The 14,400-nt window shown below is 37.8% G+C and overlaps 1 protein-coding gene across 4 annotated transcripts in view; it reads right to left on the reverse strand.

The window, feature by feature from the left end:
• Positions 1 to 1,163: 1,163 nt before the first annotated feature.
• The window catches only part of PIK3R1 (phosphoinositide-3-kinase regulatory subunit 1), a 58,353-nt gene continuing 45,116 nt past the window's right edge, over positions 1,164 to 14,400 (reverse strand). For 3 of the 4 annotated variants that reach the window (XM_063127986.1, XM_063127988.1, XM_063127989.1), the window contains 9 exons: positions 11,740 to 11,842; positions 11,069 to 11,167; positions 10,778 to 10,958; positions 9,547 to 9,672; positions 8,154 to 8,296; positions 7,364 to 7,540; positions 7,192 to 7,260; positions 5,577 to 5,747; positions 1,164 to 4,325 (listed from right to left, as the gene is read on the reverse strand). In XM_063127986.1, the coding sequence (XP_062984056.1) occupies positions 4,136 to 4,325; positions 5,577 to 5,747; positions 7,192 to 7,260; positions 7,364 to 7,540; positions 8,154 to 8,296; positions 9,547 to 9,672; positions 10,778 to 10,958; positions 11,069 to 11,167; positions 11,740 to 11,842 (1,259 nt within the window). In that variant the 3' untranslated portion in view covers positions 1,164 to 4,135. Of the gene's footprint in view, positions 4,326 to 5,576; positions 5,748 to 7,191; positions 7,261 to 7,363; positions 7,541 to 8,153; positions 8,297 to 9,546; positions 9,673 to 10,777; positions 10,959 to 11,068; positions 11,168 to 11,739; positions 11,843 to 13,213; positions 13,506 to 14,400 lie in introns of those variants that run through there. The other variant, XM_063127990.1, reaches the window with a different exon arrangement.

Raw genomic sequence — 14,400 nt, forward strand, 5'->3', positions numbered from 1 at the left:
ACAGGACACAGCTCCATCAAGTTCAGAAAGCCAACAACATTTTTTAAGGAGGCGCATTTGTTAATATTGCCTTTTAAAGGCAGTATACAACTAATCCATTTAGCCTCTGCCTCCCTAAAAAAACATTAAAAACATCTTTTTAATGTTTTAAAGACATTTAACAGAAGAGAGCTTAATTTTTTTTTTAGGGGAGGGAGAACTAAGAATAAAATAGCAGCATCTTGGGCAGCTAATGCAGTCTCATAGGGACAAATGGCAATGTAACTTCCCCCAATTTTGTATCTGGCCCATTTTATTCAGTTCTTTAAAAACCAGAATACTGCATTTTGAACCATGTCCCATGGGAGGCATTGTGCTTGGAACTGCCCATTCCGAAAGCGATCCTGAACAAAAGCCACCTTAGGAATCGCTTTCCCAAACAAAAACCATGCATAGCAAAAGCACTGTGTTAAGTCTTACCAATGTTCTCCCCACTGAAAAACATCAGAATGTTATTTCCCCCCAAAGCATCATAGCTCATTGTTAATTACAAGACAAAGCCACTTTTTTCTATATAACAGCTGACACTGAAACATAAAATTTGGCTTCACACATTAAAACAAATTTTAGAAACATGACCTTTTCCAAGCTCCCTATGCCTTTCAAGCAGGTTACTCGAATTTAAAGTCAGATGCACCCATGAAATTCATTCTTCACTAGTGAAGATCTTGTTTGGAAAAAAGAAGAAGCTTTTTCTCCCTTTTCAATAGAAATTAGAGATGTTAAAATATACTCGGTTTACTACGACTGCTGTACAACAGCCTTCCTCCATATTCAAATCTCATTTATAAAAGAAAATCCAACTTATTTGGATTGAATTTGTCTCCATGTAAAGAGCACTCCATTTATACAAACTTCCAATCATCAGAATTTGGTTCTATGTGATTCTTGCAATGCATCTCCTGTCAAATGGTTTAGAGAGCCCTTAGGGCAGCTAACGGCACATTAAATGACAAGAAAACCCAAACACTAAAATACAATTAAAAACGCTGCCCAGCTCATCTCTTCCAGGCTGTTTAGATAAAAGTGAAGTTTGAAGAAAAGTTTCAACGCATGCTTAGATTCACTGAAAACTGTAGTTAGAACACGGGCCATTCTCTCTCTCTCTCTCTCTCTCTCTCTCCACACACAGATATATATTTATATATAGAAGTACACCAGAGATCACGAACCTAAGCCTCAAGTTAAGGAACCCATAACTTGTTTTGTCTGTAGTAGCTGTATTCATGATATAAACATGGCAGTTCATATTCCAGAAGCCCTGTTAAGTTATTGTTGTAGCTCAAGAGTTTTGGTTTTATCTCTCTACATCCAGAACCAGAGAGGAAGATACATGCACAGAAGTAGGTTTTTGTACACCGCTGGATAGGAAACCACACACTAAAAAGGGGGTTGTGCATGGAGTTCCCAAAGCTCAACCACTGCATCCAACACAGCTGTAGAGGCTGCAAATGTGGTTCCCAATACAAGATTGGCAATGGTGCACAGCACCAAACAAATGATCAATACTGTCAAAATTGAACAGTGCTGGTCAGCTGGGGGTGGGAGGACTGAATCCTGGCCCCATCTTTCTCTCTCCAAAGGGACCTACATTCACTTTCATTTTCCCTCTAAAGAAGTGATCAGAACTGACAGTGTTAACTGTCTGTTTGACAATAAGACAGGTGTGGGTGCCCAGTGATGCACATTCACCTCTCTATCAAAGTGCATTTTGGTCATATTACAATTGTAATTTATTTGCTATTCAGTGACCTGTCAAAATTTGCCCTTCAAGAACAATAATCAGAGCAATGTGCATGTTTTTTCTACTCTGGAGAAGTCTAGTGGGGAAGAAGAAACGAATGGATTAAACTGGTGTTTGAGTTGGTCTTTGCTCCAAGAGGTGAAATGAAATTCTCAGTCCACTTCCTCCTGGGTAGGCCTGGAATAGTTTCATTGACTCTAGTAAGACTAGTCCAGTGCAAGAGGATTAAAGTTTTCAGCCTGCAGTTGCAACCCTAACTCCTACTGAAGCCTATCTTAAAGCTCCCCACTAGCATGCAAAGAGGGTTCGAACTCAGTCCTGAAGTATGCTGAAATAAACTACATTCCCCAGGAAAGCAAAGTCAACAAGTTATAAACAAACTTCTCACACACCATCAGATATAAAAGATACCGGTAAATAAAAACAGGGAACCAAACTAATTTATTCATAATGTTACTGAACGATAAAAATATATCTACAAGTAGTCCTTAATGCCTCATTTTAAGAAGCATAGATTGCCTAAAGGGTCAAAAACATAAAGAGCTCCACAAATCTATTTTCTGTTTGCTTATTCACTAAAAAAAGATCTTCCAGAGTTCCTTAACACTAATCTGTAAAACATAAAATGCAAGCATGATTTTTATTGTGTTGTTCAAGAAATGCAGAATTTGGTGCAATACTAACACTGAGGTTTTATGCTTCTTTCATTACTTTTACTCCATTGGTATTTTATTTGTTTGCCCTTTCAGATGACAACCTTTGTTTTTCACTTAATAGATATAAAAGTAACAAAAGATTAATTGTGGGAAATAGATGTCACAGAAACAGGACTTCCTAAAATTATTCTTATTCTGCTATTCAGAACAATATGAAAAATAGAAGCCATATGCACAGACGTAAAAACGAACAAAACCCAACCAAAAATAGTCTCCCACGTGATATGAAAGGTATCTTGATGCAGTGTCTAGAACTGTTGGTAAAAAATTCACATGACTAAGTTTGAAGTATTAAATTTGATTTAACTACTCTAGTAGTCAATATTTCCCATCTCTTTATCTGCAGCATTCAAAATAAGATGGAAACATCTCCTAAATACAAGCACAACCAGGACAGAAATCTAAAACTGAATCAAATGTACTGGGATACCATAATCGGAAGATATTTTTCAAACAATATTGCTAGACTCAGTGATACTTTGCAATGTTCATATATTTTTATTGAATAAAGCAGTTTTGAAGCTTATCAGGCACTGCCCAACAAAATATTTAGTTGAAAAGGAAATCTTGAATTTTAACCTTGAGCTAGCAGCCCAATAATCTACACAAAGGGGAAAGACCCTGGTAAAATAGTTCATAGTTTTAATTCTGAAGCCAACTTTTACTGATGTCCTGTACATTTCCTTTTAAAATAAAAAAGGGGAGGGGGAGAGAATGAACAAAATGAAAAACAGCACAAAATATGAATTAAGTGAACATTTTGAGATGACAAAAAGGAAAAAAATAGAAAAAAGCTTATCCTCTAGTTACACTTGAGACAAATACACTCTATAGAAAATGAAGTATTGCATAGCAGTGTAAGGATTCAGCTTTGGAAAAACAAATAATGAACAGAATGAGTTTGGTACTGACAGTATCTATCTATGATAGTTAGTCATCCAGAACTATGTACATATTATACTGTATGCCATAAAAGTCCAGTTTTTTCAGTCTTAAATATCTTCTTAAATCAGGATTTTAAATGTCTAAACAAAAACACTTCCTGGCACTTCTGTTACCGTGTCCATTCCTCTGATGAACACAACGTCAAGTCTTTTAAAGTGTCCCTTCAAAACGAAAGTGCCATTCTGCTACATATCATTCACCAGAAAACCAGCAATCCACAATGCTGGGCGTCTGCATCCACTGCACACGGCTGCATCACCCAAGTCATGACTGAGAAATTCTGCTGCCATTTCCACAGCCCCTGCTGCAACTTTGCGGTCTTCAGAGTTCCAACATTCGAAGCTCTTAAAGCTTCAAGGGGATGGTCAACAAGCACCATGGTTAAAGGCCTCTATGTCCCTGCAGGGAGACAGGTGTAGCACTTCTCTCTTGTTGTGATTTCTTTTTTCCTTAGCTTAGGTTTTTTTTTTAATTAAAAAAGCACTTTAGATTAGAAATGTGTGTTCACAGCTCTCCAACTGCGATCTCTCCCACTGCGGTTGTGAAGAAAGCTTCAGTCCCATCTCAAGACAGATGGCTTTGACGCCTTAGCTCCAACTCAAGAGCCTTCTCTACCCAGAGGCCTCAGGATTGTTGAATTATCTTTGTGGGTGTTTCATAAAAAGAGACAAAACCCAAAGTATTAACATCTTCATCGCCTCTGCTGCGCATATACTGGATAGGCTAGTGTGACATTGAGAGAGTCATTGTGCTGCACTAGCGATGTGTGTTGATAATGTAGCACCAGTTCTTTCAGCGAGTTGTACAAATTATATGGCTCTGCAAATCCATACCCAGTAGGCGTTTTGTTGATGACACAGTGCTTCACTTCACCATCCACACTAAAAGGAGGGGAAAAAGAGGTTCTTTTTAATGTTTCCAAGCAAGATACATTTTTTTCTGATTTAACCTGCCTTTTCAAAGGATGATAAAAATATCCTTTGTTCCATTGTTATTGTACAGCCTAGAATTACTTCCATGATTTTATCTGTGCTGAGCTAATAATTTTTTGTTACTTTTTAGTTATTTTATTATGGTTTTAATTTTTGTGAACTGCCCAGAGAGCTTCGGCTATTGGGCGGTATAAAAATGTAATAAATAAATAAATAAATAGTACCACCACAAGTAAATTAACTGTGTAACACATCCAGAAACTCTCAGAATATTTCTTATTGATCTTGGACTGCAATCCTGTCACATTTACATGGCAGTAAGTCCCACTGAACTCAATAGGTTATATCCAATTGATATTCCTCCACTGCAAGAGGGCACTTGGGTCCAGTGGAGGAATCTGTCAGTGGAACCAGTGGGTGGGGAGTGGGGCATGTAGGTGCAAAATCCTGCAATTCCCTCTTTCCATTGCAACTCCTTGCATCCCCCAACCCTGCAGAGCAGATTGGGGGGGGGGGGGGGCGAATGCAGGGGGCTTTTGAGAGGGGAGTCACTGAAAATCATCCTCTCCCCATTCTGCTGGCAGAAGCCTTCCACTGGATCCAAGATACTTCTATCAGCAGAGGGACACCAATTGGCTATTATAGGATTTCGTTGTTCAACTTAAGACCACTTTGTACCACTGAGTCATCCACTTAATAACTTAAACATGAAGAAAGCATACAAATTAATGGCTTCACCCAGAAATGAAGTTAGGCACACGTGCTGCAGAACACCAGGCTGGTTTGCAGAGAACTTCAGCAAGCATTTAAAAATAATGTGTGTATAAAGCAATCACACACACACAGAGGTGATATCTCCTTATTCAGTATGGTGGATAAACAGATCAATAAGCTAGATTTGGTGATGGGACAAATAAGTTGGTACCAAACACTATTGCAAAGTTTAGTAACTTCAGATAAAAAAGTTTTTTTCTAGATTTATAGCTCGACACATTCTGAAGGCTCAAGGTGTGTGCGTGCAAATGTATTTCAAGCCATAAAATGACATTAAAATAAACCCTTGGAAGACAATCCAAACATACAGGTGCTTGATCCTGAAGTTTGGATAATCATCAGAAGGGAATTCAATCACAGCAGGGGGATTAATGACATGTTCTGTCCATTGCTACAGAAAATAGGGCAAAACATTTGGATACATACACGACAGAGCAGGCATAGCAACCCTGTTTGCTACTTTCCCGAACAAGGAATGTTCCATCCCGCTTTCCACGTAGTAAATTTTCAGCTTGGCTTCTGTTGATATTTCCCACATTCCATGTTCGCTCATCATGATGAGGCAAATCCTCGTCATCTTCCACCATAGAGTATTGGCTATTTAAAAGCAATACATAATAATCAAGAACTAAACCTAGTTGATGTTTATTTATTTATTACGTTTTCAACCAAATTCAGGACTTGAAAATGTAGCTCTCTCAGCATTCTGGAGTAGAGTCCTTTTATGAGAACAGGACCCAAGCTTTGATGAGCAGCAACGAATCCCCTAATCATCACTATCTTATGACTACCTTCCAAATCTGGAAAACCCCAACTACAAACGCAGACTTGTTTGTCTGAGTCTAGAAAGCATAAGAATGGCTGCCCACAACTTTGCCATGTGGCAACCTAATGAGATCAAAAAGATTCTTGTTAACTTCACATTATGGCAACAAACAGGTTTTTTAAAATGTAATATACTTGGGTCGTTTTCACCCAGCACCAAAATTGCCCCCACTAACATGATGTTTATCACAAGCTATTCTAATGAGGTTTCCATAATCACAAAATTCCCTTCCAAACAAGTTGGAGCAGACCCTGAAGCAATCTAGGGTGTTCATGTTATCAGGGAGTAAAACAGTACTGGATCTTTCCCCCTAGGTATCATTTTTTTAAAAATGTGATTTTTGCTATTTGCTTTGTTTTGCTGGTTTACTCCATCATGCATTTTGGGATACTCAGCAGTTACATGGTACAATATAAGAACAGAGGAACCTAGGAAGCTGCCTAACGCTGAGTCATTCCATTGAGCCCAGTACTGTCGACACTGACTGGGGCAATGGCTCTCCAGGGTTCCAGGCAGGATTCTTTCCTAGCTGTATCTGGAGATGGTGGAATTGAACCTGAGATCTTCTGCATGCAAAGCATACGCTCTTCCACAGAGTTACAGCCCCTCTCTTAAACACCCTCCAAACACTAGTGCTGTTGTTGCATTCTGACTCTCTTACTTCAAATAATTAAAACAATCTGCCCTAAAACCATTCGGTATTGAGTGGATTAAAAAAACATCAATCAATCAAACAATCGATCTGACAACTGCAAACTTGGGTTCAACAGAAGACGAGGGCCCTTAAAACAGTGGCTGTGACACATGGAGGAGCTGTGAGCGCTGCAGTGGGAATCTTTGTAGGGAGACTGTCCACTTCCTTTTACTGAAGAGAACAGAAAGTGCTACAGATCATCTGTTTAGATAAGACCTCGGTCGATAACAAAAATTTCAATCTCCACCTGAATATCAGGGAGAAAAGACACAAATTTTACTCAGCTCATGAATTCAGTAAGTGAATTCAGAAACCTCAAGTTTCTACTTATTTATATATTTCTTTTTTAATCTTAAATCACTTAGGCTCCCACTCATGGAAAAGCTAGTTTTCAGGGTGAAACAAAGTAGTACGGTCCCTAAAGTATAGCATGAGAAGTTTTATATTCCATCATTGAAAATGTACTGAACTAGAATTTAATTGAGATAACACAAGTGCTCAAAAAGATTTTGGAGACTTACTCTTCTGTGTTTTCATTGCCAAGCCACTCGTTCAATTTCTTTTGCCGTACACCCTTCTGAGTCAGCCACCTGGAAAATAATTTTGAAGACATGGTTACTCATGGTAACGTTCATAAAAATTGGACTCTATAGAGGAAGTGCACTTAAAGTCTGGCAACTCATTGCTACTTACATCAAGTACTGGTCTCTAGTCTTTCTGAGCTGTATGAGATCTGGTTTAATGCTGTTCATGCGTTTGTCAATTTCCCTGTATTCAGCAGCTTGCTTCTTTAAATCCTCTTCTAGTCTATGCCGACTGTCCACAATTTCACTGATTCGAGATTTGAGTTTTTCATAGTTGTGCATAATTCTGGAGAAAATAATTTGGCATGTTAGATTCTGGTCACAGAGACTTAGGGCATGGCTAGACAGGGGCGATATCCTGGGGATCGTCCCAGTATTGTTCCTGTGCATCCACATGACACACAGGGGATCCTGGGAGGGATGATCCATCCCTTTCCCCGGGATATGGCCCTACACTTCTATCCCGGTTTTTCTCGTGGTCTTGGGATCATCCTGAGTCCGTTTGACGTGTGGGCGGCCATCCGGGTTTGTCCCGACTCCTTGTGAGTAAACGCAAGGAACTGGGCATGGGGCCCTTCAGGTGTTCTGTGCCCATTGGGGGTGGGGTGGGGGGAGCAGGATCGCGGTTTTTTTAAAACTTACTGCGGCATTCGAGAGCTTGTTTTCAGTAAACAAAACCCCAAAACCCAAAAACAAAATGGCGGCTGCAACACCTTCCATCCTCCCAGAACGTTGCACGCCGCGTGTGGACGGAGGGGCAGGATCTTGTGAATGGCGTATCGTGAGGTCCTCCCCACTTGGAAAGCCTAGACATGCCCTTAGGCACTGCTCAGCATTGCAGTTTCTAAGGGAATTGCTTGTATTTTAAAACATTAAAAAAGTTAAGCAACACTACCAACCTTTGTATTTCTTTCTCATTTCCTTCCCGTTTAAATTTTTCGATATATTCTTTGCTGTATCTTTCCTGCGTTTGGCACTGTTCTTCAAATATTTTAATGGTTTCATTAAATGCTTCAATAGCAGTTCTTTTCATTTGAATTTCCTGAAGGGAAGAAAAAATGGCAACTTAAGTAAAACTCTAAGAGTGATTGGCTACTCTCTATCTGAAGCATATTTGTGTCAGGATTTTTTTAAATACCAATAAAGCAGCAGAGGTGAATGTCTGTGTATCTTTCTAATGCATGAAATATCAACTTCGGCTGTGGAACAAAGAAAGGTGCCATATATCTCAGTAATGCCTACAAAGGCTCTCTAGGGTTTCAGACAACAGTATTTCCAAGCCCTAAGTTGAAATGCTGGGGACTGAACCAGAGAGCTTTTGCATGGAAAGCATGTATTCGACCCTTGAACTATACCTCTTCTTTGGCTGAGCAGTGGACTTGTGTTTCTTGAACAGCAGCCACCACTACATCTTCCCATAACAAACTGCTTTTGAAAAATTTGGGGACATTCAAAAATAGTCTGTGATATGCTATAGAAGTCAGATGTTCAAAGAGAAAAAGTAAAAAAAATATTCCTATGGGGCAAATCTCAGGCCTTGGGCATGCCTGACTTATTAGTTCTACCATTTATTGCATTGATGCAGGTTTACAGAAAAGGGAATGAATTGTATGGATGTGCAATATAAACTCAGCAATATAAACTTTAGTTTGGCTGATTTCTCTCAAGCTCCTACTGGTTTACTGCTGAAAGTATCATGAAGTGACTTGCTCAGCATTAAATGCAGTCTAGTTACTGGTGGGAAATGTATTGGTTAAGTAGAGGCATGCGAGGAGTACAAACACTACATAGTTGAGAGAGTTGCAAACAATGTACTTCTCTCTGATCAGACATAGTAGACTAGAATATCCTCATCAAAAATAGCTTCCTTCATGCATATCACCATAAACTAAACTTTAAGCAGAAACTAGGTGTAGCAAAATCACAACAGAACTGTGTCAGCAGAAGCAAAGCAGTTCACATTGCTTATGATCCAGAATCAGGACTTTTAAAAATGCATATGCAAATTCACCCACTGAAATGACTTCATCCACTCCCCATTTGGCTCAAAATCTCTAGCTATACCCTTGAAATCCTCTACAAATGAAGTAAAAGATTCCTCCAAGATGTATAAAGCAGTTCTACTAGCCTGGTATTTTCAGTCCCTGCCAATCACAGTTGAATATGGATAATGCTAACTTGCTTGCTGTCCTGTACAAAGAGCATATTGTCTTTATTTTGAAAGTTATTGTGACCAGAGAACAGAACACTTGCTAAACAAACTGATATTTAGCATACGGAGTGCCTGCTCACCTGAGATGTTCTTGTGTAGTCTTCATAGAGCCTGTCATACTCTCTATTCTTCTCTTGGAACTGGATATTATATTCATGTAATTTCTTTCCAACTGCTTCAATGCTATCCTCTTTAACCACTTGATCCTGGGAGGATAAATACAGGAAATAATATCCAATGAAAACTCAGCTTCTTACAGTATTAATCTTTTTCATCAAACAGCAATTAGTTTTGGGTTGTCATTTGTAAAGGAGTAAACAACAAGAAGAATGGATTCAGCACATGACTGAATACTTTGCTTATAATGTTGCTTCTAAAAGCAGGTGTACACCACACATATTTTATTGTGGAATGAGGTTTTGCATTAATTAAATGCAACTGTAAATTCTGGCCTTCAAGAAAAAGTTACGCTAAGAGTAGCCATAGGATCCTTCTTTTATTTTTGCTAATACTCCCACAATTTGTGGAGTATTACACTTCTTTAAAAAACTTGTAACAGATTTATTGTGTCTTAGCAAATTGCCATTATACACAATAAAACACTATACAATTTAAAACTCCACCAACAAACCATTAAGAGCTGAATAGTTTTCCATACAGCTTTTAGACTTCGTGGCACGTATTGTAGAGCATTGACAAGGAATTTAGATACCTTCTTCTCATAAAAGATATATACTTCTCAGCATCAGACAATAGGAAACAAGCCTTAACAAGGGATGACCTTCCCTTGAACAATCTTAACAATGGATGAATGTATTTGGTTCTGAGATCATTATAAATAGAGCATTCTAGCAGTACATGAATAGTATCTTCAATTGATGCAAAATTGCAACTACATACTCTATCCTTCTTAGGGTATTACACAAATAAAGAACTCATCATGATCAGCAAGAAGGTTATTTGGATAATAATGCACATTCCAGGAGAGGAGCTGGGTTAGTTTTGTAGTAGCAAAAACAAATGCAGCATCCTATAGCAATGTAGATAAATCGGCTTATTGTGGCATGAGCTTCTTCTTGTAGGCCAAAGCCTACTGTTGCATCTGATGAAGGCATGACCACTAATTTTCTAGTGGTGATTATCAACAGCACTTAAATGCTACTTCCAGAGTAACAATATTTGATAGGACTTTAGTTTCTATCATTTACAGAGTGATTTAAGGCCATTTCCCCAGAAAATAATCTTAGAATGTTTTCCGTATTCAAGCAGAAGGGCGGGAGGAAGGGGAAAAGAGAAAAACATTTTTTTTACCTGTTGATACTTGGATACTGGGTAGAGCAACTTAACATCCAGTTTTGGATTATATTGAGCTAAAGACTCATTCCGATAGTGGTTTATTAGTTCAACCACAGAATTGAACGTTAATGGATCTGAAAAGCCATATTTCCCATCTCGGTGGAATATTTTGATTAATTTATTATTTCCTCCCTTCCTGTAAATTAAATTTGGGGAAAAGAGTCACCTTATTTATGCCAAAAACTTTTCTTAAATGTAGTCATGTAAAGAATATTTCAATAAATAATCTGATTCAACTGTTTTTACCTTAGTGTAAGTGTATAGTCCCCATGCATTTTGGTGGAGGCATCTCGTACCAGGAATGTACCATCAGCAGTGTCACGAAGCTTCTCATTGACTTCTTCCCTGTGATTAACCAATAGCAGCATCCAGGTTAGCTTCTTATTTCTAAAAATACTAACTTTTTCATGGGAAAATAGTTTCTCCTATCTTCTTTTTTATTCTGCACAGTGCAAGCATTTAGAAGCTTCTTATGAACTCATTTATTTAATTTTTTAATCTAGTATCATTATTCTTATGGAATAGCCCTTTCCCCAATTGTTCCAAGAAGGAAGAATTTGGTGGCAGTCTACTTTCTCCCCTATATAGATAAACCTTAAAAATGACAGTGGTATGACTAAAATGACTTTTTAGACTTCTAACATCAATCATTTTAGATGTTAGAAAGTATATGTTGATATGTTTGCAAAACAATTTTTGCAACTGTAGTGCATTAGCAGAGAAATGTTTAGAGTATCTGTGTTTTATTCTGTATTTCTAGCTATTTGCAACACTTTTTAAAGCTTTAACACTGTACAAACTCTGCCTTGTGCTACAAATGTTTCAGAAGGACAACAATATTTTCCTTTTTAATAGATTATATGCTAAGGAGACGTATATGTAATTACCAAGACAAAAGGTGTCCCTCTTGCCCTTACCTTGAGATATCTCCCCAGTACCATTCAGCATCTTGCAGAGACATGTTGTTATTCATACCGTTATTTGTTACAGTATTAGGCTTTGGAGGTTTAGGAGGCAGTGCTGCAAACGAAAGGGAAAAAAATCTTTAGCCTATCTGTACATAGCAAGCAGCATAAGTTCTAAAAAGATTAAACAAACTATTATAATTATACTATTATATTTCAATCCATTTAGAAGTAGTGAATTATCGGAGCTTGGATTTTTAATTTTTTATCAACAGTGTTTTTGAAACTTTTGCATCACCTCTCCATACAACCAGTAAGCAAAACTTATCCTTTAGCAAGCAGATCTGACACTAATATATGTTTTAGTAAGTGAGACCCACTGTTTTCAATGTGGTTTTCCCTGACATAAAATTGTAGCCTCAGTTTTCTCAAAATCTTATGCTCCCAGCAAAGGAGAACTGCTCCTCCCCTGTTCTATCCAGAACAAATTGCAATTTGGACTTCAAAAGATATAAACTGAAGTTTCCCTCCACCCTGTCTCCCTCCCTGGTATTAACTTCCTTATACCATTTTATGTTATAAAATTATGTTATACTCTTCTCCCCACGCCATTTAATCATCCAAGAGGAATTATTTTTGCTTTCGAGTTCCAGTACTGCTGTGGTAAGAACAAATCGGCAAATCCACAGCACTGTGCTGTATGTTTTAGAAAAAGAACTGGGTTTCTCTGATGCTTTGCATTTTGTATAATGATCTGCCATAAAATACTTTAAGGGACCCATCTGGGACCGAAATATTCCTGGTGTTAATCCTAGCATTCTGTAAGATAAAACTGTTCCAAATGGCAAGACTGATTAAAAAGAAATCCCATCCCTTTTGCTCAATGTCAAGGCTGCGTACATATACCAGTGGGTGCCAGAGAAGATACTGCAGCATTCCTAGCTTACTAGCAAAAGGAGGATAACACTGGAAACAGAATATTTTAAAAAAATCAAAAATCAAACAAGCTTTTTAGTTTAATTGTAAATTCAATCTTGCTTATGTGCACCGATGCATGTATAAAAGATGTAAAACATAAACAATGTTTTATTTTCAGAGGTTTAATGCTGGCTACTGCTCTTCCAACCCTGTGCTAAATGACTGCAAGTAAAAATGGTCAGATATAACAATTATAACAATGAGCAAAAATTTAAAATGACAGCAAGAATAACATCTTTTGCAGCATTTTGTGTTATCTTTACTGTATAATGGACAGACCTACAGGTGAGAGAAGAAACTAAAACAGAAATCACATGACAATTACTGTTTCATTAAGCAAGCCAAAATAATTTTGTACAAAACCCCTTCCTGATTCTTTTTTCCATGCACTAAACACAGTTTAATTCAAGAATACAGTAGGTTAACCCTGAATATCTGATTTTGCTCTAACACAGCTATTGTAACATTCAGAATATGCTAGTCTTCAACAATAATGCTGCAGTATTACCTGGTGGGTCCATTTCTATATAAAACATCAAGTCCGTGCCACAATTTATATCTGTCCTAGGATAGTCTATATCCAGTTCTTCCATGTTCCAGACAGTGTTGTACATTTGTATGAGTTTCAGCAAGAAAGCTCAGTTATAAGGAAACAGTCAGGATCCCTTTGTAATGGTGTCTTGGAATTCATTTTAAAACCTATAAGGGGCTGCACTGTAACCTATTACATCATAATCCCCAGCCAATCATGTCAAAAATAATGTCACTGGACCACTCCTGTTTCATCATTTTTTGTTATTCATTGTTAATCTTATAACAATTGTCATTTTAGAAAGAATAGACACTCATAATCGGCACCTGATTTTATTTATAAAGAAGACTGAACACATTCTCAGTTTACAACGATTCCACCCCCCTTTAATCTTTTCTGTCTGCTGCTTGGTACATTCCACTGCTGGCAGGTTGACAAAAGGCTGATACGCTGCAGCAGGAAGCATTTTCTTTCAATACAGATTTTTTCATCTACCGAGAGCTGGATCACTTCTCCATCACAGTATTCTGCTATCTAGTAGGGGGTTACTGACTGGAATCCTTTTACATGCATTTTAATCTATTGTGATGCTTTTTGAAGAAAGATATAGGGGAAAGGGAAATCTGCAAGCTTCAACTATATTATAAAGTGCCCATTTTGCACAATTTTGTGTTCTGAATGTTCAAAACAGTGACAATGCCTTTTTCTAATAAAATGCCATCTAGATATGCCTTTTTCACTAAGGTTGACAAACACAATCATCTAATAATTCACCAAGTATGTGGATTTGAAATCCAGCTTTCCTGTTTTAAATTCCAAGTCCTATTAAGATGAATAACAACAAGAAGTTTGTTTCAGTGAGTGAAAATCAAACATTTTCCTTTTAAATTAAACTTCTCAAGCATTAAATGCTTGGCAAAATGCAGACGTATATTTCAGTACACATGATTCACGCAGCTTCTCTTGACCTGCTCTCATTAGGGCATTTGCCATTTTGGCAATTCCTAAAGAGCAAGAATTCTTCGGCAGTCTTCTCTGTACTAGACTTGAGATTCTCAAGTCTCCTCCTACATACGACGTCTCAATAAAAGCGAACTAAAAAAAGCTGCTGCTGCTTTTAAAAAAGGTCATTTTTGCTCACTCTGCTCAGAACCCCCTTCCCT

This window comes from Elgaria multicarinata, chromosome 6, assembly GCF_023053635.1.
Source record: "Elgaria multicarinata webbii isolate HBS135686 ecotype San Diego chromosome 6, rElgMul1.1.pri, whole genome shotgun sequence".
Classification (NCBI taxonomy): Eukaryota; Metazoa; Chordata; class Lepidosauria; order Squamata; family Anguidae; genus Elgaria; species Elgaria multicarinata.